Source organism: Tiliqua scincoides, chromosome 9 (genome assembly GCF_035046505.1).
Source record: "Tiliqua scincoides isolate rTilSci1 chromosome 9, rTilSci1.hap2, whole genome shotgun sequence".
In the NCBI taxonomy this organism is placed as follows: Eukaryota; Metazoa; Chordata; class Lepidosauria; order Squamata; family Scincidae; genus Tiliqua; species Tiliqua scincoides.
This window is the reverse complement of record NC_089829.1, coordinates 12625340-12645224: the sequence shown is the minus strand read 5'-3', so window position 1 is coordinate 12645224 and position 19885 is coordinate 12625340. Positions and strand designations below refer to the sequence as shown.

Genomic DNA, 19885 nt, shown 5'->3' with positions numbered 1-19885 from the left:
TGCTGTTCATCATTACCTTAGTAAATAATGGGGAAATCTGCCCTGAGGGTTGGAAAGAGGCATTCTGCTTGTGCAATATTTTGTTGGCCCTTAAAGTGACACTTGTTTTGCTATTTTTAGTGTGAGTGAGTGAGAGAGAGAGAGAGAGAGAGAGCCTGTACACTTTTAGGGATGTTTCACTACCAGCATCGAAGCAAGACTGTCCAAAATGTGGTGTTGATTTAGACACACCCCCCCCCCCACTTGTCCCCTCGCTCTCCTATTTCCTTTCATAGTTAACATGGCCAATTTTAGAATACAGCCTGGCCCCTGGCCAAGTCCTGAATAATGCCCCAGAGCCCGCTGGCTAGAATGAGGGTTATAATTGTAATCTTAGTTATTTCTTCTTGCTTTCTTTTGTATGTGGCTTTGCATGCACACTTTTGCGTGTCTGTGTGCGTGCAAGATGCGATGGTGTACACCAATTTTGGCTCCAAGCCCAGCAAAGTAGCAGAGGGAAGAGGGGGTTGTGTGTTGTGGTGTGCTGATTGGGAAAGGAGCAGCAGACAAAGGAAAACAAAAACAAAAAAACAAACCCAAAACTTTTTTTCTGGGTTTGGCTTTTACCTGTAGGGGGCGGAACAAAAGTTGAGAACTTAAGAAGTGTGGGAGGGCTGCTCAGTGATTCAGTCTCCAGTAAGCATGTGATGTGAGAAAGCAGTAGCTGCTTTTTGACAATGGCATTCGGGACACCAGGGCATCCTCGCCAGGCGGATTCATAGCTCTGCGTGCTGCTGGAGCTGCAGACAACAGAAGCATCAGGAGGGAGGCTTAGGGGGTTGGGGAAGACTTGAGTGAATTTTTGTGCACCCCATTTTGCAGCTTAACCTTTGTCTCCCTTTCACCGGACTGGGGCCCCTGCTTTTCTCTCTTCCTCCCTTCTCCCCTTAAAATTCCGATTAACTCTTTACACACAATGGGACAAGAGCTGATCCAGTTTTGGATGGTGCTGTGGTGCTTTGGCATCCCATGGAGCATCTCCCCGGCTGCCAGCCTTCACTATCGCTACCACTGGAAAAATTGCTACCCATGCTATTTGGGAAGCACAGGATACAGTGTGGGCCGCTCAGAGCTGAGGCCAGGTAGGCAACGCTGGTTTCTTTGCTAACTAAGGGGTGCGCGCGGACCGACGAGGGTCAGGCGGTCTTCTGCTCGGTTTTTGGCATGACCAGTAAACAAGTTGTCTATTTATTCTCCCTGTCTGGAGGGTGTGGTATGGAAGTGGTCACTGCTGATCAAAATAGTGAAGTTATTTCAGAGGCAGTGTGGTGTAGGGGTTAGAGGGACCAAGGCGAACTGGGTTGGAATGCTCTGTGTACCTATTCTGTTACCCTGCTAACTGGGCAAAGAGGTACTTTTTCAAGTGGTGCTCCTCTTACGTTCTTATATTTGTATTTAGACTCCAGGACATCCTCACTGGGCGGATTCCTAGCTCTGTGTGCAGCTGGAGCTGCAGACAACCGAAGTATCAGGGAGGAAGCTGTCATTCACCCCAGCAGAGTGTCTTTTCTAGTGGCTGTTTGCTGGCATCTCTTCTATATCTTTGGAGATTGTGAGCTCTTTGGGGACAGACGGCCATTCAGCTATTTTGATTTTCTCTGTAAACCGCTTTGTGAACTTTTTTTTGCTGTTGAAAATGGTATATAAATGTTTTTAATAATAATATTCACTTATGAAGGAGAAGGAAAAACTAAGATTGAAACGTGACACTCGGTGGATGCGGGTAGTCACCACCTTGTAGCCTAGCCCACCTTGCATATTCGGTGTGAGGACAGAAAGGGGAGGTAGTTCATTTTCCGCGTTGAGTTGAGGGTTGTCTGGTGAGATGTAATACAAAGCAGCACCTTACTGAATACTCACTCACATATCTGGTATACTTACTCACTGAATACTTACATATCTGGTAGCAGGGCTTTAAGATTTGGTCACTTTCCCCCTGCTTAATCTCTCTTGCCCCATTTCCTATGCCTTACCAGAAAAGGCACACGCCAGGAAAGCTATCTAAAAATATATACTACTTGTAGGTATTGATGGGGGCACAAGGACTAGGACTGCCCTGTTTTCCTTCTGGGGGTTAACTCCTGCTACTGCTCCCTTCTCTTTATTTGTGAAGCAGAAGATGCTGGAGCATAGGAAGAAAATGTTAAGGTGTATTTAGATGCACGCAAAACACAGTGCTATTTTTTTTAATCCCCTAGATGTGGGATCAGATTGCTGCAAAAGCAGATATATGTGCCTCAGGCTAGTTCCCCCTCCCCAGTTGTTTAGGCTTCTTTTTTTTCTTTTTTTAAAGTATCCTCTGTACATTTATGCAATTACAACAACAGAGAGAGAGAGAGAGAGAGAGAGAGAGAGAGAGAGAGAGAGAGAGAGAGCCCTTGAAAGGCTAACATTGAAAAGTATTGGGGGGGAAAGTGCGTCAGGGAGGTAAGGTTACTGTTGTCACTGGCTCTGGCCAATCAGAACTGTGCTCAGTCAACTTGTACTGCAGATAAACAGGACACTTTTCCTCCAAGCTTGATCTGGGAGATAAGATGGTGTAACAGAACAAATTGGGTACATCTCCATTCATCCTTAGCTGAGTTGATCAGAGTTCCTCTTGGTAGTTCATGGTCAGCTAATGGCCCTTTTGCCTGTGAAATACTGGATACACTGGGGCTTGAATGAGGGACGGAAGAATTACAGGAAAGAATCCAGATTTTGGCTCAGATGGTACCATTGATCAGACCAGCTGTTTTAAGGCAGCATGCTTTTGAGTTACACAGAACCATTCTTCAGAAGATGAAAACATGGTTTTCTGTTTACCCAATGAATCAATGAGATTCAGTCAACTCTGTGGCATTCAACACCAGTGTGGTTCCTTCTGTGTATTTAAGATGTATTCCATAGGGTTAAAGACCTTCAAATAATTCTGGGAACTGTAGTTTTGTGAGGATGCAGAGAATATTTTACTAGAGACCTTCCTTTTCCAAATCAGGCAGATTAGTTGCTATTTAACCTGGTGGGTACAATCACAATTGGGGCAGCAACTGGGATGTAGTTGAGGGAGGGAGGGGTGGTGCAGTAGCAGGGCTTCTCCTGCAGGAGGAGCAAGGACATAATCAGCAGGAACATTCAGTAAACCTTTTTTTTTTAGAAGGGGGTCAGGATCAGCAGAAGGCAAACTGAGAAATCTGTCTAACAGCATATTGTTAATATCTAGGTCAGTGACTCTAACTGTGGGTCGGGGTCACGAGCCAATTTCAAGTGGGTCTCCATCCATTTCAATATTTTTAATATACAGGGTGACCCAAAAGTAGGTGGACAGTAAATGATAACATTTATTCCACCTACTGTCCACCTACTTTTGGGTCAACCTGTATATAGACTCGATGCTCCCATGGTATGCGGTTGCCTTTGGGAAAATGTTACGGACCTGTACTTTTAACAAGCTACTATGTATATTCTTTGAACAATGATAGCCAATAGGACTTACTCCTGGGTAAGTGTGTGTGGAATTGCAACCTCGGATTGTTAAAAATGTTCCTGCTTGATAGTGTCACTTCCAGTCATGACCTCACTTCCGGTAGGTCCTGACAGATTCTCATTCTAAAAAGTGGGTTCCGGTGCTAAATGTGTGAGAACCACTGATCTAGGTCTTTGCTTTTCACAAGGCCTTCCTGAGAATTGACAGCATGCAACTCTTGCTACATTGAAGCTACAATCCTATGTAAATTTACCTGGAAGTAAGCCCAACTGAACACAGCTGGACATGGTTCTGAGTAAACATGCATAGACTAGCACTCTGATTCACCTTTTATATTTATGTGGGATTTTGTTGACACAACTGTTGTAAAGCTATTGAAATCCACTCCAGGTGTGTGGGATGAAATGGGCTAGATTTTTAAATGAAGTGTTAAGACATTTATTTCAAAGTAGGAAAAAGCGGCAAGAGAACACTGTAATGACGAGATTGAAAGTTGATGTTTCAAAAATGCATAGCCGTAGTGGAGCATGGCTTGGGGGCGACTGACCATTTAAAATGGATGCCTATGCCACTGACCATGGCATGTGGGGTGGGGGTGTTATTTAATCCTTGCAGTGCAGTCCTAACGAAAATAGCATTCTCAGAAGTATGCCAGTTTAAGTGTCTTTTCTGGATCAAATAGCAAGGTAAAGGGCTAAAATCTCTAAGCTCAGTTTCTCTCCCCCCCCCCCCCAGCTGCAATTTAAGCAAAATCAATAAATATGGACTGAGGATGCATTTTATGTACTTGGTGGTTTGACCCTCAATTCATCGTGTTGATGAAAGGAAAAAATAATTGACAGATGCTGCTGTTTCCTAAGTTCTCTCCATATGTTGCAGCCCCATAGAGGGCCAACATGTGAGGGGGTGAAGGGGAATGCTCTGGCTAGCCATTCCTCCCATGCTGACTCACTCCTCAGTCATCTCCTAGGACTTCCTTCATTTAGCACTTGTCTGCAAACCAGAACTGAACATAAGATGGGGGCGGACATGGCCAAAGGAGTACATCATGTGTTGGGTGTGTAACACTCTTGAACCCCACATCTGTTGGGTTCTCCCTTCGCATATAAAGTAAGCTGTGCATTTTGTTTCATTGGGGCACTGCAGTCGAAGCACTATTTCATGTCCGCAGTTAAGAGTCCGAAGTGACTCAGATAAAAATCCCAGTGTTTTCCCTGTGATGGCAGAGTCTGAGCAGCTGTGGTGGAGAGAGCATGGCTGAAGTGTACATGGTTAAAGCTTGGAATGTCTTGTATTGTCTTGAAGGCGCATTGGCAGCTATTGGGGCAGTGCGCCAAGTGTGCCAATCAGCGAAGAGTCATTTCTCTCTCACACACATGCATACACACAGTGTCAAAGCTTCCTTCCTCCCTCCCTCTCTTTTCCCCTCTGCTATTCACCCAACAGTAGCCCGAAATAACTTCAGAACACCTTCTGTTTTGGGGCAGGTTAGTGAGCTGAGTTTAACAATATGACAACTTAAGGGTAGAAGTTAATAAAATGATGATTAGTGTGGCAGAGTGGTGGTGTGGGAAATGATACTGGATCTTGTGATTACCCAGTGAAATTGACTGGCCCTAAATTTGGGACAGGCTACAGGGAAGCTTTCTTCACACAAATGCATTATTAAGAGGGGATTTGCTGCTGCAAAATAGGGCGATGACTGCTGGCTTGGGTGACTTTCAAAAGAGATGAGACAAGGTTCGGTGGGATATCAGCTGCTCTTGATTGAGAACTATGTAGAGCCTCCATGTTCAAGGCAGTCTACCTCTGAATGACAGGTGCTAGGAGCAAGCAACAGGGGAAAGCCATCTCTTTCATGCTGCAAGTATGTAAGATGACTGCTGTGGGCAGGGCCTCTGAAAGGAATTTTATCAGGGAGTACAAAGCTTCTTTCAAAGTCTGCTAGGCTTCTTGATGCAGAGCCCAGGTCTACCCAACCATGCGGCTTTGGTGTCTGGATAAAGTAATATGGAAACCCAAACACACTCAGAAGTCTCCTAAAATCTTTGAAATATAGAAAATCCATTGCAGAAAATTAGCATCATCATAGTTAGGCTCGCACTAGAATGGACAGTGTGCTGTGTGCACCAAAATGAACTTCTGCCACAGCTGTAGCCCCACAACTGTATCCCTGAACCTATACACTCCTGCAAGGTTATGGGATCCACAAGCCAAAAAGCTACTGTACAAGACCAGTTTCCTCCCAGATTTGACACTGTGTTCGGGAGAGTCATGGATGCATTTCTAGGCTTGGTGTCTATGGCTTGCTGCAGCGGTTGCGACTTCATGCCTATGCTTGTGCACACAGCATCATGTGCAGGCAGTGAGTTTGGGTGAGATTGGAAAACATAAGATCCCAAGAACTTTTTGGGCCCCCTCCTTTGGTGCCTGGGCCCCCTTTTCTGACCCTGGGCCTAGGTACAAATTACCCCCTTTACTCCCCCCCCTCCTAGGCCCTGGTGGTGGGGTGAAAGGACCCTGCAACTAAATAGATCTTTGTTCCACCAGGATTCTGCTTTTGTTTGACCCTTTTTAATCATAACTTTCTCTTCCCATCTGAGCAGAAAGGAACTTGCCCAAATACAAGGGGAACAAAAGTTCAGCTATTAGTTCATAAAATGATTCTGGAAAACTGCAAAAAGAGAACAGATTTAAATGTAGCTTGGATAGATTACAAAAAAGGCTTTTGACTCATTGCTGCATGATTGGAGACTGAAGAGCCTAGAAATGACAGTAAAAATGACCATTTGTGCCAAGATCAATGGCAAAATGGAAGACACATTTGAGGCTGGTCTGTGATGACAAACTGGGTGATGTTGACATCAGGAAAGGTATTTTCAAGGCGATTCACTATCACCCAAATTGTTTATCTCATTAATTCCTCTAACAACGCTGCTAAACAGAAAGTGTTATCAGACATCCAAAACATCTCCCAAGCTCTCCCACCTTCTTTACATGAATGAGCTAAAGCAGTGTTTCTTAATGCTACTCCCCCAACATATCATTTGCCATCACACTGTCCTCAGAGGTTCCACCGGAAGTAACTGGCAATGACGTCATCGCTGGTTACTTCTGGGTTTGAGACCGCAGCAACATCTGTAGGGGGTGCAGTGACCCCATTCACCATCAGCTCAGGTTGTAGGATGAGGAGCCTCCAAAGATTACCAGAACGTATAAGCCAGGATTGCCAGACATAAGGCCCACAGGCCAGATACGGCCCATGGAAGCTCTTCATTTGGCCCATGAAATAGTTGGGCTCTCCCAGCACCACCATCAGCTGCTGAGCTGTGCTGAGGTGTCACTGCTGAAAGGGTGGCCCATGTGATAATTGGGCTCTCCCATATATTGAAATATGTTCAAGATTTGTGTGATCTCTTTTCTGTCATTCGCAGTTAACGTGTTCCCAAGTGAGAGAAAAGTGCTTGTTTCTGGTTATCACCTGCTTAGTGATGTCAGTTCCTGCTTACTGACATCACTTTTGGCCCTCAGCAGATGTCATGAATGGTATTCTGCCCACTGTGTGTAATGAGTTTGACACCCCTGGCCTCAGGGCCGGCCTTATGAGGTGTGGGGCCCAATTCTGCATGGTTCTTGGGGGCCCTTCATCCCTGCAGGGTCCTCTCTCTCTCTCTCTCTCTCTCTCTCTCTCACACACACACACACACACACACACACACACACACCCCACTTAGCTGCAAGGAGCAGCAGCAAGCAGTCCAAACCAGGCACCTCCTGCTTCCAGAGTGGCCCAATTTCAAGCCAACCAGAAGCAGTGGTGAGCAGGAGCTGCTTCCAGTGTAGGCTGATTTCTGGGCAAATAGAAGCAGGGGTGGGCGGAAGGTCCCTCGAGAGATTTGCTTGCCAGGCCAGCCTCTGAATAGAGATTTGCCTCCATGTGAGATGCTGGCTGCAGCTACAGGCAGCCTGCTCCCTGCGGCAACATGCTCCCCCCCGCCGCGCAGTGCCCCATTGGGCAAAATTGCTCAAATCATATTAAATCTGGCCCTACCTGGCATGATATGGAAGCAGTGTTGAAGAGGTCTGAAGATCTCCTGATGTCACTCCCCTGGTCCTCCAACTCCCCCCCCCCATGGCCCAGCTTCAGCAGAGAGGAAGGGAAATGTTGGGGGATGAGAGTGCTGGGCTAGAACATTGACCCAAGACTCTAGAAGAGCTGTATATGTCTCCTTGCACCCATACAACAGGCAGATGTGGGGAGATCTACGCTGGTCGAGTAAGTTTATGCTGTCACAGATCTGAGGAATACCATAAAGCTCTAAAGGTAAATGAAGTTGGAAAGAGCCTCTTGACTTCAGTGCTGCAGTTGGGATGCCACAGCCTGTGCTTTTGACCCATAGTCTTCTTGACACCTCTGCTGCTGGTCTTAGTTTCAGCCAAGGGACTTGCACTAAGCCACTTTAGTCCAAGGAAGCAATCAACAAGACTAATCTGGTTTGTTTCCATGCCTTGAGGGGAAAAATCATTTTAATTATCACTTGGCACATCACTGCTGCTCGGCTCATTCTCACTCTCTTCATTCACAAGTGAAAACCTCCAGTGTTAAAGTTTCTCCAAAGTGTGCAGGTGAGGTGAGGACGCTTGCCCCCTCATGTGGACCCCCCCCCCAATCTTGAATTTTTACAGCTCATTCTGTAGCTTGGTGTTAGAGCACCAGCTCGCATGTGAAAGGTTCTGGGTTCAGTCCTTGGCTGCATCTCCTGGTTGGCCTGAACAACGGCTCTGCTCCAAACCCCAAAGAGGTGCTGTCAGACACTGTAGATATTAACAAGGTGATTGAAAAAAAAAAAAAAGGCAAAATGAGGGATGTGGTTTATCAGGTACCAGAAAATGAGGACTGTCCCTGGTGAAAAATGAAACAAAAATTCATTCTTTGACTGTCAGGCCTAGTTCAGCAAATGTAACATTACATTTGCAACATTACATTTGTCATTTAAGTAATACACCATAAAGAACTGTTGAGGATCTATGTTTGATATGTGATGTTATGGAGCATACAAAAAGGAATGTTATAAATATTTAGGATATACTGCTTCAGTCTTGCATTTTTTTGTTATTTGTTTATGTTTTGAAGGGATCTTTAGGGTCTGTCTGTCTGTCTGTCTGTCTGTCTGTCTCTTTTTTCAGTGTTGTTCTAATAAAAAAATGAATTGAAAAAAAGAAGGAACCACTGAACACCAGGGTCCCTACAAAACTGTTGTTATCCAGGGGCAGGGGGGACATGACTTATGGGCACAATGTTAGTGTGGCATGTGGTTCACATCTAAGAATGTCCTGCAACATCAGTGGGACAGGGTGTGAAATATCCTGCAAGCAGGATTGGGGCAAATACAAATACAACCCTGATCATGCACAAGCAATCAAGGCTGTGTTTGCCCTGATCCTGTGAGCTGTCCCCTGCCTCGTCTTTCCCCAGGCCACATTTACTTTGGGGCTGGTTGGAGGCAGTGTGGGACAATTCCAAGTCTAGGCAGAGAGCTTACATTCATAGACAGAAGGTCTTGCAAATCCCTGAGCCCTGTCGAGGTGAGCCAGAGAGCGCTTGTGCATCCCTGCTTACATCTGGGATGGATGTGAATCAAGCAGCAGAAATCTTGAACTCTTTCCTTACTGCCTTACTTTGCTTGGCCTCATTAAAGCAAAGGTGAATTGAGGACAAATGCACCTTGACTGTAAATTTGGGGCTGTGGCTCAGGATGAAGAAAATTTAATTGTTTGCATTCTTTCTGTCTCTCTCCCTTTAATCAGATTAAGGGTTGCTAAATGGCCTTAATCCATTCTCTCGGTGTCACTAGAAAGGTGGCAGTGTCAAATTCTGGAACATTCAGTGTACAGAACCAAGAGGGTGTGATTTTTTTTTTTCCTCCCCAGCAGGACTCTGGGAATTGTGTGTGTGGGTTACATCAGTCCTTCCTGGCTGCCTTCTCAGTGCCTCTCGCCCCATGAGTGCACATCTGACTGCTTGCAGGGTCCTTGTCAATTGAGGGCAGCAGGAGTTGGGCTGCATCCTAAGGTGACCCTTCTCATCAGCCATGAGAACACTTGTGGGGTCACGTAAATGCAGCAGTAGCCCTGGTGACTCCTATAGAGGGATTTTTTTTTTAAAAAACTTGCTCATCATTTCCCCTGCTGGCAGGAACTGTCTGTTGTCCCGCTCTTCCCTGCCTGCCAACATCCTTGATGTTTTTCTCTCTGGGCGCCCGGCCAAATTGGCTATTTGTGACAAAAAGGCCACAATAAAACTCTGCTCCCAAAATCTGAGCACAGTGCACACTTCAAGGGCTTTCAGTGGGCTTGAGTCTCAGTGTCGCCCTTTTCCACACCGCAGAGCTGAAACAAAACAAACCACAAGTGGGGTGGGGGGAGCATTCTCATTCTGACATTCCGAACTGAGCACGCAGATTGCCCCGCGCTAGTCGTTCAACCCTGCTCTAATTTCAAACCCTTCTAGAATGTGTAAATGGCTTTTCAACATTCTCCTTAGATGGTGGACTTGAGAACTCCGGTTGCTGGACTTGGTTAATTTGCTTGTGCTGTGATGATGTTATAATATAGTCCCTTTTGTTGTTTACATTTTGGTGGCATTTGTTGTTCTACTTAAAAAAAAAATTAGGGTAGATATTCTTTGGCAAAAGGCTGACATGGCAAACTCCAATGTTAACATCTGACATGTGCAGCTTTTGCAGTTTGCTTCCTATTCATGCCCTATATTTATCTCCACTTTTCAGGTGGTTTTGGCTTCCTGAAGTACCTTGCCAAAATCCCAAACATGTTCGGGATATGTGAGATTTTGACAAGCAGTGGTTTCTGGCCCCTTGCTGCGGGATGCGATAGCCCAGGGCTCCACACACGTCCTCCATCCAGATCAGCCATTTTCAACCACTGTACTGTGGCACACTGGTGTGCTGCGAATGGTCCCCAGGTGTGCTGGGGGAATTTGGGAGAGGGTCATTTATTAATAGGGCCATTGGGGGATGTGAGCCCCCATTGACAGCACAGTGTGCCTTGTCAATTGTCAAAAAACTGATGGTGTGCCTTGACCATTTTAGTGCCTTGCCACTGTGCCATGAGATGAAAAAGGTTGAAAATCACTGCTCCAGAGGGAGGAGGCAGAAGGAGTTGCACATGTACTCAGGCTGACTGATGGCTACAGATGCAAGCCCGTTAAGATGCTAGTCCTCTGTTACTCTGCAGACCCAGGCAGCAGCTGATGTCATTGACCAGGATTCCAGACTCTCCTCCCATCAGAGGGAGGTGACAGGAGGGAGCTGTGGGTAGTGGGGAGAGAGGAGGGCAAGCCTGAGGTGGACTGTGGCAGGTGGGGAGGAGAGAAGTAGGAGTTTGCTGGAGCACATCTGAAGGTGGGTTGGTGCTCATTGTTGTAGCCTCGCCCCTGTGTGGCAGGCACAAGGAATTACAGGTGATGTAGGGATAGTGAAATCCCCCACTGACATTTCACAAATTTGCAAATCCTGGGGTTCAGTTTTCCTACCAAGGAGGAATATCTAAGAATTATCAGTGGGAGAGAAACATGTTTCTAGAAGACGCTTTCTTCAGGGTGGGTTGCGTACATCCTTGCTCGAAAGCAAATCAAGCATCGTCAGCATGTCAAACCCCCCTGTGCCTCGAGGTCTGCGCCCCCAACCATTCTGATTTTGCGCTCCAATAACCCAGCCCAGCAGAGAGAGCAGACTCTCTTGTGCGGACCCAGCCTCGAATGTTCAGCGGGACGAAACATGTTATTACCCGGAACTCTTGGGCTGCTCCACATTTTCAGCGTTGAAAGAATAATCGCTGCTCCGGGGCACGGATCAAGCTGAGGCTGGCAGGGGAAGTGGTTTTCATTCAGGCCCAAATAGTTTCAATAGCAGGAGGAGAAGTGTTGATAAGTTGCAGCCAAGTCCATTTGTTTTCTACTTCAGAGGAAAACTCATCCGCGTAGAACAAACTGGTCTGTCTTTTGCAACCAAATGGCAGGAGTGTTAACTTGGCGGCTTTTATATACTTTTTACGTATTTGCTGGTATTGCAGCTGCTATTTCCCAGCTGGGAGAAATTTTTGGTATGTATCTGTTATTATGATGATTGATTTTGTTGCTGCTGTTGTTTTATTTTGGTAGTCATAGCCCACCTAATAGTGGCTAGCATTTACTGAAAATCAAGTCCTTCCCAAAGACCTAGGATATTTAGAGGTGTTCACGTAGAATATGTGCCAAGTGCTTTTTTGAATTTATTTGTCTTCAGTTCACCATGTGAAATGTTGTGGTGGATATCATCATCATATTTAAATAGAGCATCATCACTGTGGATGGGTGCTTTTACATAGAGTGAATAGGCTGGTCTCTGCCCTGAGGCACCTACAATCAGCGCATCCCAAACTTTTTAGCACCACCACCCCTTTATATGAATATTACCTGGAAGTCAATATAAATAATTTAAAGGAGTCAATAAATAACATGATACCAAGTCAGTCAGCAAATCTGAGCATGATTTCCAGAGCTTCATTGGCTGGGTAGCGGATGAGAATGAGGCGCCCCAGCCAGCATCCAGCCTGCTCAACTGCATGGCTGGCCATGGTCTCCCACCAGATCCAGAGGCCATGGAATGCTCTCCTGGGAGGCCTCACAACCTACCAAAATCAGCTTGTGACCCACTTGTGGGTCGCTACCTACAATTTGGGAACAGCCGGCCTAGCTGTTAGCACAAGGGAAGCAGAAAAAGGGGAAGTGGTTGAAGACAGGTAAACGAGACACACCTGCGATTATCTCTGTTGTGCGCATCTAACCAGAATAGTAGAGAATGGGGGCTAAGGGTGTGATATCATAGATGGCCTTAAGCCATTTCTGCCCAATGTTGCATATACTCAACAGGGACCAAATGTGTACACTTGTGGGCTGGGCAGAAATGGGTTAAGAAGGGATTTGAAGGCAACAAGTGAGCAGCTACTTACTTTGGCTCTTTCCTGTACAACTGTCCCCATAAAACAGGAAATGCATGGGGATAATTCCCAGCATGCGTTCATTTTTTTCTGTTTTCTTAAAGGAACAGCCAGGAAGGAGCCAGGTCAGTGGCAGCTTCCCCTCACTTATTCCTAGCATGGTCTCTTTAAGTTCAAGCAGACCACACAAGGAAGGAATGGGGGGGGGGAGAGAGAGAAGGAGCTTACCGCTGCCCATGCATTTTGGGGGGGCACAGGCAGCGCAAGTCAAGTCGGTTCACTCCCCTCCCTTCTTCCTCATGTGGTCTGACTGAGAGGGGAAGAAGCAAGCGGAGGTGGGTCATGGAGCAAGTGATCCATTTTTTGCTTGCTTTTTGTGAGTGGGAAGCATATCGGTGTGGTTTGTGTCTGTGGCGGGCTGGACAGAGATGGTGGCAGGTGAAGGGCACCCTGAATCTGCTGCTCCTCCCATTGTCTATTACCATACAAGACACATCAGGTTGCCTCATCGTCTGACTGGCTCTACGAGGGAGGAAGCATCCTGTGTGTGTATCAGAAGGCCATTCTGAGTGTAAGAGGCTGGAAGGGAGTCATTTATGAAAGTGAGAGGGATGTGGGAGTTGAAAGGGGCCACAAAGGCCATCTAGTCTCATGCCTTGCTCAGTGCAGGCAACTGCTACAGCATCCCTAACAGCCTCTGTGCCACCCAGACTCTGCTTGAAAACCCTCAACAAGGAAGAGGCCATTGCACAAAGGCACACAGCTTATGCAACCAACACTCCCTCTCATTTTCTCCTGGAGTGTGGAGAGCCCTATGATGGATGCTCGGAGGCGGCTGGGGTGTACTTGACAATAACATCATCATCATCATCATCATCACCGCGCTTCAGAGCGCTGAGAGGGAAGCTGCCACTGGGGCTTCAATTAGAGCCACCTGGCTGTACCATTTACAGGGATGGCTGCTTGCAGCTGGGGTGTTTTCTCCTAGTGTCCAGCCTAAATTGCTGTTAGCCACCCTGGGACAACTTACCCCAAAGGGTGGGGCCGAAGTGTTTTAAATAAATACATACACGAATTGGAATCTATTGAATGAAATGAATGAGCTCGCACAAGGCAGAGGCAGGACTAGAATCTGCGCAACAGTCTAATTGATGGGCGCCATTTGAATCAGGGCTCAAGCCACTTCTGGTAAGGGGTGCCTTCTCCTTGGCTTCCCTGGACGTGATGAAGGGAAGCGATTGCTTTCTCTCGGGTTGTATTTAGGGTACAGCACTGGCCAGCAGAAAGTGCTGAGTTGAGCTCTGAGCCTGCCCGCTTTCTCTCTCTGACTATTTCCATGCCTCTTCCCTTCCAGATGTCGATGAGTGCCAAGTTCACAACGGTGGCTGCCAGCACAGATGTGTGAACACCATGGGGTCCTATTACTGCGAGTGCAAGGCAAGCTTTCGCCTTCACACCGATGGCAGAACCTGTCTAGGTAAGTTGCAGAGGACAACTGGTTTGCCTCTCTGTCCCTCTTGGCTCTTGTCTCATCCAAGCCAGAGCTGCTGGGACCAGAACGCCTCTTTCCGTTGCATAATCTCCACTCGCTGAAGCTCTGCAACCACATTGGGTTTCTTTCGTTGACTGGGGTTGCAATCTGGGAATAAGCTCCACAGTACTCAGTGGAGCTTACTTCTGAGTAGATATGCCTAAGCTTGCGCTGCAAGAATTCTTAGTTGTTGGAATTCTTAAGGCGCAGTTCAGTGTGAGTTGACTCTGGTCAGCCCTACTTCCAAGTCCCATTGAGCTCACTGGGCTGATTGTAAATATGTCTAGGATTGGATTGGATTTATTTGTTTCAAACTGTTGTACAGGTTTGAACCCCTGCTAATTGGGTAAGAGGCACTTTTTCAAGTGGGTGCTCCTCTTTTTAGCAGGGGGAGAGTAACTGGCCCACCTCACCCCAGCACTGTCTGTTCTAGTGGCTGTCTGCTGGTATTCATTTGCATCTTTTTAGATTGTGAGCCCTTTTGGGACAGGGAGCCATTTAGTTTATTTGTTTTTTTCTCTGTAAACCGCTTTGTGAACTTTTAGTTGAAAAGCGGTATATAAATACTGTTGATTGATTGATTCTGCCTCCCTAAAAGTAGATTTGGGACCCGCAGTTTTATCTAACCACAGATTTGGGACCTGTGGTTTTAACTAACTGTGGGTTCTGAACCCACGATAGAGGCTGGACCTAAGCTTCTGATTGCAACTGGATATGTTTTCTGGTCATGTCCGGGAGCCTTTCTGAGGCTGCAGACGTGCCAAAAGGATGCTTCTGGTTTTCTGTTTTGGTGTTTTACAAAAACCAGAAGTGACTTTATAACATCCCTGGAGCTCTTTCTGAGGCCCATAGACGGTTCTGCGGGCTTCAGAACACCTCCAGGCAGTGACCAGAGAACATCTTCAGTTGCATCCAGAGTTCCTAAGAACTGGAACCCTGGTTTTGTTTATCCACAGGTTTTGGTATCCACGGGGTTTCTGGAAATGGATCCACCCTGGATACTGAGATCCAACTGTATAACTCTTTTCAACCACAAGGGATTCTCAAAGCAGTTCACTTTTTTTTTTTTAAATTGCCAATGGATATTATTGCCATCACAGTCATGACTTGCCTACCGACTGGTGTCAATGTTATTAGTAATGGTATTGTGGCTCTGTCCTCCTGAATGATGGGGGAAGCAAAATGGGATCCTGGGGAATCAGAGATTTCTGCCCTGTTCAACAGCTATGCTTGCTTTGGCTACAGATGCAGTTGCTGCTACTGCTGTATCTGGTGGTATCAACTAGTCCCTTAAAACTCTCAGGCAATGGGTGTTGGATGTTCTGGGGGGGGGAGGGCTAGTATTAAACCTCTCTCCTTAGAGGCAGCCTATCCAAGAGGCTGATTGAAATGGCTACTTCAAACAGCAGGCAAACACGCATAGGGCTGTCCTGAGCCCTTCACCTTGCCCTGGCCTGCCCAGTACTAGGTTAGAAGAGGAGGGTGGGACAATTTGGCTTGGTTTGATTTGACTTGTCCTGCCCACTTGTCTCACTGGTGCAACTAGAGGAGGTGGCCAACACTGCCACCCCTGGGCTGCTTCCTCCTTAAACCAGCTGGTGGAGAAGATTCTGGGAGTGGGAAAGTGCTGCTCCCTGAATCTGCCCCACCTGGCAGGTTTAAATGAAGAGATTGAAGCAGAGGAGGTAAGGTGCGAGGGTAGCCGAGATGATGCAGGAGGCTTGTGGTGGGCAGATCAATTTGGATTCAGCATGCCCAGACTTCTTGATGGTGACAATGGTGGCAAAAGGAGGTCCTGGGTGATGGGGGGCAAGCAATCTTCTAGCGTTCTTTCTCCAGGTTAACAGATGTCCCTATTGCCACTCTGTGGTGCCACTGCTGATGCTCTCATCCAGTGGTATCTTAGTCAGGGAAATGTGAAATGTTGAACTGGAAGAAATCTCAGAATGGGGGGTGCATGGAAGGTGCACCAAAAGACATTAGTGGAGCTGTGGGGAGGGCTGGGGGAGATGGAATTGCATCTGAATGTGCCTGACAATTTGGCTCAGTTCTTTGGCTCAATTTGAACACTATGCCAAACCATTGTTTATTTTACTTCTAGTTTAGGCCCCCAAACTATGATTTGAGATTCCAGACATCCAGGAGACGGTGGTTTGGAGTCGCTTGGCTGCTCTGCTCTTTGTGCCTCAACTTCCTAAAGCAGAACAATGAGGGGATTTGTTGTGGGTCAATTCAGAGACCAGGCCAAATCCAGGTCCATGCAAAACCAGGTTTGCAAGGCCACATCCATCCATAGTCAATTGCAAACCAGGGCTTGTCAGTTCCGACCTCCTGCCAATCCCTGTTTAAGTTGCCTTAACCATGCTTTGGTGTAATGTCTGCAAACAGCAGCATGCATCACTGTGTCAATTTTGTTTTTTCTCCTGCTTTGATCAAATTCGGACTTAGTGGGGAAGGAGGTCCATCTGTTTGTGCATTGCACTGCTCTGTTTGTCTTATCGGAGGAATAATGAGATATTCTTGACTTACAGAAACAAATTCTTGGATGGAGCAACTGCAGAACATGCCAAGAAAATGGTGACTTTCCTGGCTATCATTTTTAGATTGAAAAAAATGTGCATCCTTTGCTCTGTGGTTAGAGGTTATGCTACTGTTAAAGGTATACTGTGGTTGTGTTACCAAAAGGGCTGTTTTATTTAGGGGAATTATTACACTACCCTTATTGGAACCTTAGGATCGCAGGCTGGATAACAAGACAGCGTAATGCAGAGAAATTCCCTTTTGCTTAAAGAGGAGACTGAGAGAAATATAACTTTTAATAAAAGTTTATAGTTTTATTACAAAAGCACAAAGGTAAACATAATGCACATGGAAAAATGATATGTTTCTTGGTCCTAGTACTTGAATCCAGTGTACTTAGCTTTCATGGTGGTTGTGTGTGGAGAGTATTTGATGCATCCGAGGAAATTAGAAAAAGGAAAGGTTGTAGGGAAGGATTTTAGGGGTCCCTGGTCTACCAAATCCAGTTGCTGACTAAAGATGGGGAGAGAAAGGGAGAAAAAAAGGGGGGGAAAGAAGGGAAAAAGTTCCAGATGCAAGATAGTTACCTGTCCTGTAGAGCAGTTGGATGGGGGGGGGAGAGTCCTGTGTGGAGGACCCTCTGACGCAACACAGATGTGTTGGTCCTTGGAGGGGGAGCCAGAGAGAGAGCATGTGGCAGGAAGCCCTCTCTTAAAAAGGGTTTTCAGACAGTGCTGAGCTGGATGATAGCTTGCTTACTACCACACAGCAGGGTATGCAAAACATTGAAAGGATCAGGATGTTATCAGCAAAATTCAGTGGGGTCAAATGGCTGGCTTCCTAGCTGGGAGAACGTAAACAATACAATGAATAAAGCAGTTCAAGTTTGCATAAACAGTGATTGGATTAGGAGACACTTTTGCATACAGTTCTTAAATAGTGATTGGGTTAAAACAATACAATGGATACACATACGACCCTGCTATTATTCCATCATCTACATGGGTTCAACACTTCACAGACATTTTTTACGATAAGAGCAAATCCCCAGACACCTACCCTGACTTCACCTCTGTGGATCTGCCTATCTGGCCTCCTGTGACCCCTGAGGAAATTAAAGAGCTAATTATGCAATTGAAGCCAGGGAAGGCTGCAGGTCCAGATGAAATACCACCTGAGCTTTTAAAAGGCGATCCGGAATGGTGGGCCCAGTTACTTGCTCACGTCTTTACAGTAATTGACAGTTCTGGCCTATTGCCCAATGTCTGGCTTACAGTGACAGTTATTCCTATCCATAAAAAGGGTGACCCTACCACACCAGGAAATTTTCGGCCCATTAGTTTGCTTTCTGTAATAGGTAAGATTTATGCTAAATATCTATGCAATAAACTTACTATCTGGGTTACTTCGCAAGGCATCTTAGGCCCTGAGCAATCTGGCTTCTGTCGGGGCAAATCAACTTTGGACAATTGCTTGATCCTATCTCATTTGGCCCATAAGCAGGTTAGGATTTGTAAGGCTCGCCTTTATGTAGCCTTCCTTGATCTGAAAGGTGCCTTCGATTCTGTGGATAGGGAGCTTCTTTGGTTCAAGTTGGAAAACACGGGGATTGATAAAAGATTGTTGCTGCTGATTAGGTCCCTCCATCTAAATACTTCATGCAGGGTTAGACACTCCTGGACTGGGAATCTAACTCATTCCATCGCTACTAACAAAGGGGTCAAACAGGGCTGTGTCTTGGCCCCCATGCTTTTCAATCTGTTTCTAAACGATCTTGCCCCATCCCTGAAGGAAGTAGATAGCCATTGTCCGAAGCTTGGCACAAGTCAAGTGCCACTACTTCTTTATGCGGATGATGCAGTACTGATATCCCGTACTAGGATTGGCCTAAAACGTCTGCTGAATCGCACTGAAGAGTATCTTTTGTCCAACAAATTGCAAATCAATTATGCTAAATCTAAGATAATGATATTTGCCAACAGATGGAAGGCTTTTAAATGGTCTTGTAATGGCAATAAATTGGAGCAGGTTAAGCATTTCAAGTACCTGGGAATCAACTTCCATTACAGGCTCACTTGGGCTTTTCATCGTAAGGCAGTGCAGAACGCATCCAAACTAGCGTACTCAGCTATTTCCCGTTTCTTTTTACCTGCGGCAATGGTTATGTTCCAGCCGCTCTGGAGGCGCTTAGGGGAAAGGTTCTTTCCCAGGTTCTTTATGGCTCTCCCATCTGGTATAAGGCTATTAATCAACCATTAGAACGCATTCAAGCCTCCCTTCTGCAGAAGATTTTGGGTTTACCCAGGTGCGTTCCCTACTCGGTTCTCTGTCTCGAGGTGGGGTTAATTCAGCTAAAGACGACTACTTGCCTAAGATTACTGAAATTTTGGTTTAGGATTTGATTTAACCCTACCTCCTCTGGTCTAATGCACCAATTATTGTCAGATTCAGTCCTGCCATTAGAGATCACTGATCTTCTAACCAAACTCAAGTCAATAGGGCTGGACACTGTAGAGCTGGGCATGATTGGCTGTGATGCTGCTTACAGAATCATCAAAGAAAGAATTATTGATATTGAACAACAAGAGCTGTTTAGTGCTGCCAGAACCACATGCTCTCCACTCTATCTCCATGTTCCAATCAGTTTTGGGAAACCGGCCTCCTTCTTTTATCACCTGGAGTGCCCACAGGCTCGGAGAGCATTTACACTTGCAAGATGTAATGATCTTCCCTCTGCCGTGTTATCAGGCAGGTTCAGTGGTATTCCCTACTTGGAGAGGAAATGCAAGTGTGGTAGGGATTGTATTGAGACCATAACACATACCCTTTTCTACTGCCCACTTCATGACGTTTCACGCAAGAAATATCTAGGCCCTTTGCTAACTAGGATGCAGGGCTGGGGGGACTCAATCATGCTTCAGTCTCTCCTTTCCACACCTGACTCTGAGACCCTTGATAGGGTCGCTTCCTTTTTATCTGGGGTAATTGCCAGGCAGAACTCTGGAACTCTGGGCAGTATGTGAGAAAAAGACTGATGTCTATGTTGTGTTGTCTTTGTATATTTTTGTTTTGTTTTGTTCTTTCTCTGTATTTTATGCCAATAAAGGTCTTACTGAACTGAACAGTGATTGGATTAGGAGACACTTTTGCATACAGTTCTTAAACAGTGATTGGGTTAAAACAATACAATGGATACACTAATGTAGGAGACACTTAAACAGTGATTTACTATGCCAGACTTCTTCCTAATATGTGACCATAGGGAGGTGGATTTAAGATGCCAGACTTCCTCCTATAATGTGTAACCACAGGGAGGTGGAAGTTGTGTAAGC

General features: G+C 46.1%; 1 protein-coding gene across 1 annotated transcript in view; it reads left to right on the top strand.

Annotated features, from left to right (window-relative positions):
• Positions 1–19885, top strand: part of MEGF6 (multiple EGF like domains 6) — a 194567-nt gene that overhangs the window by 106630 nt on the left and 68052 nt on the right. The window contains exon 6 of the mRNA XM_066637137.1: positions 13857–13979. Coding sequence (XP_066493234.1) covers positions 13857–13979 — 123 coding nt within the window. The remainder of the gene's footprint in view (positions 1–13856; positions 13980–19885) is intronic.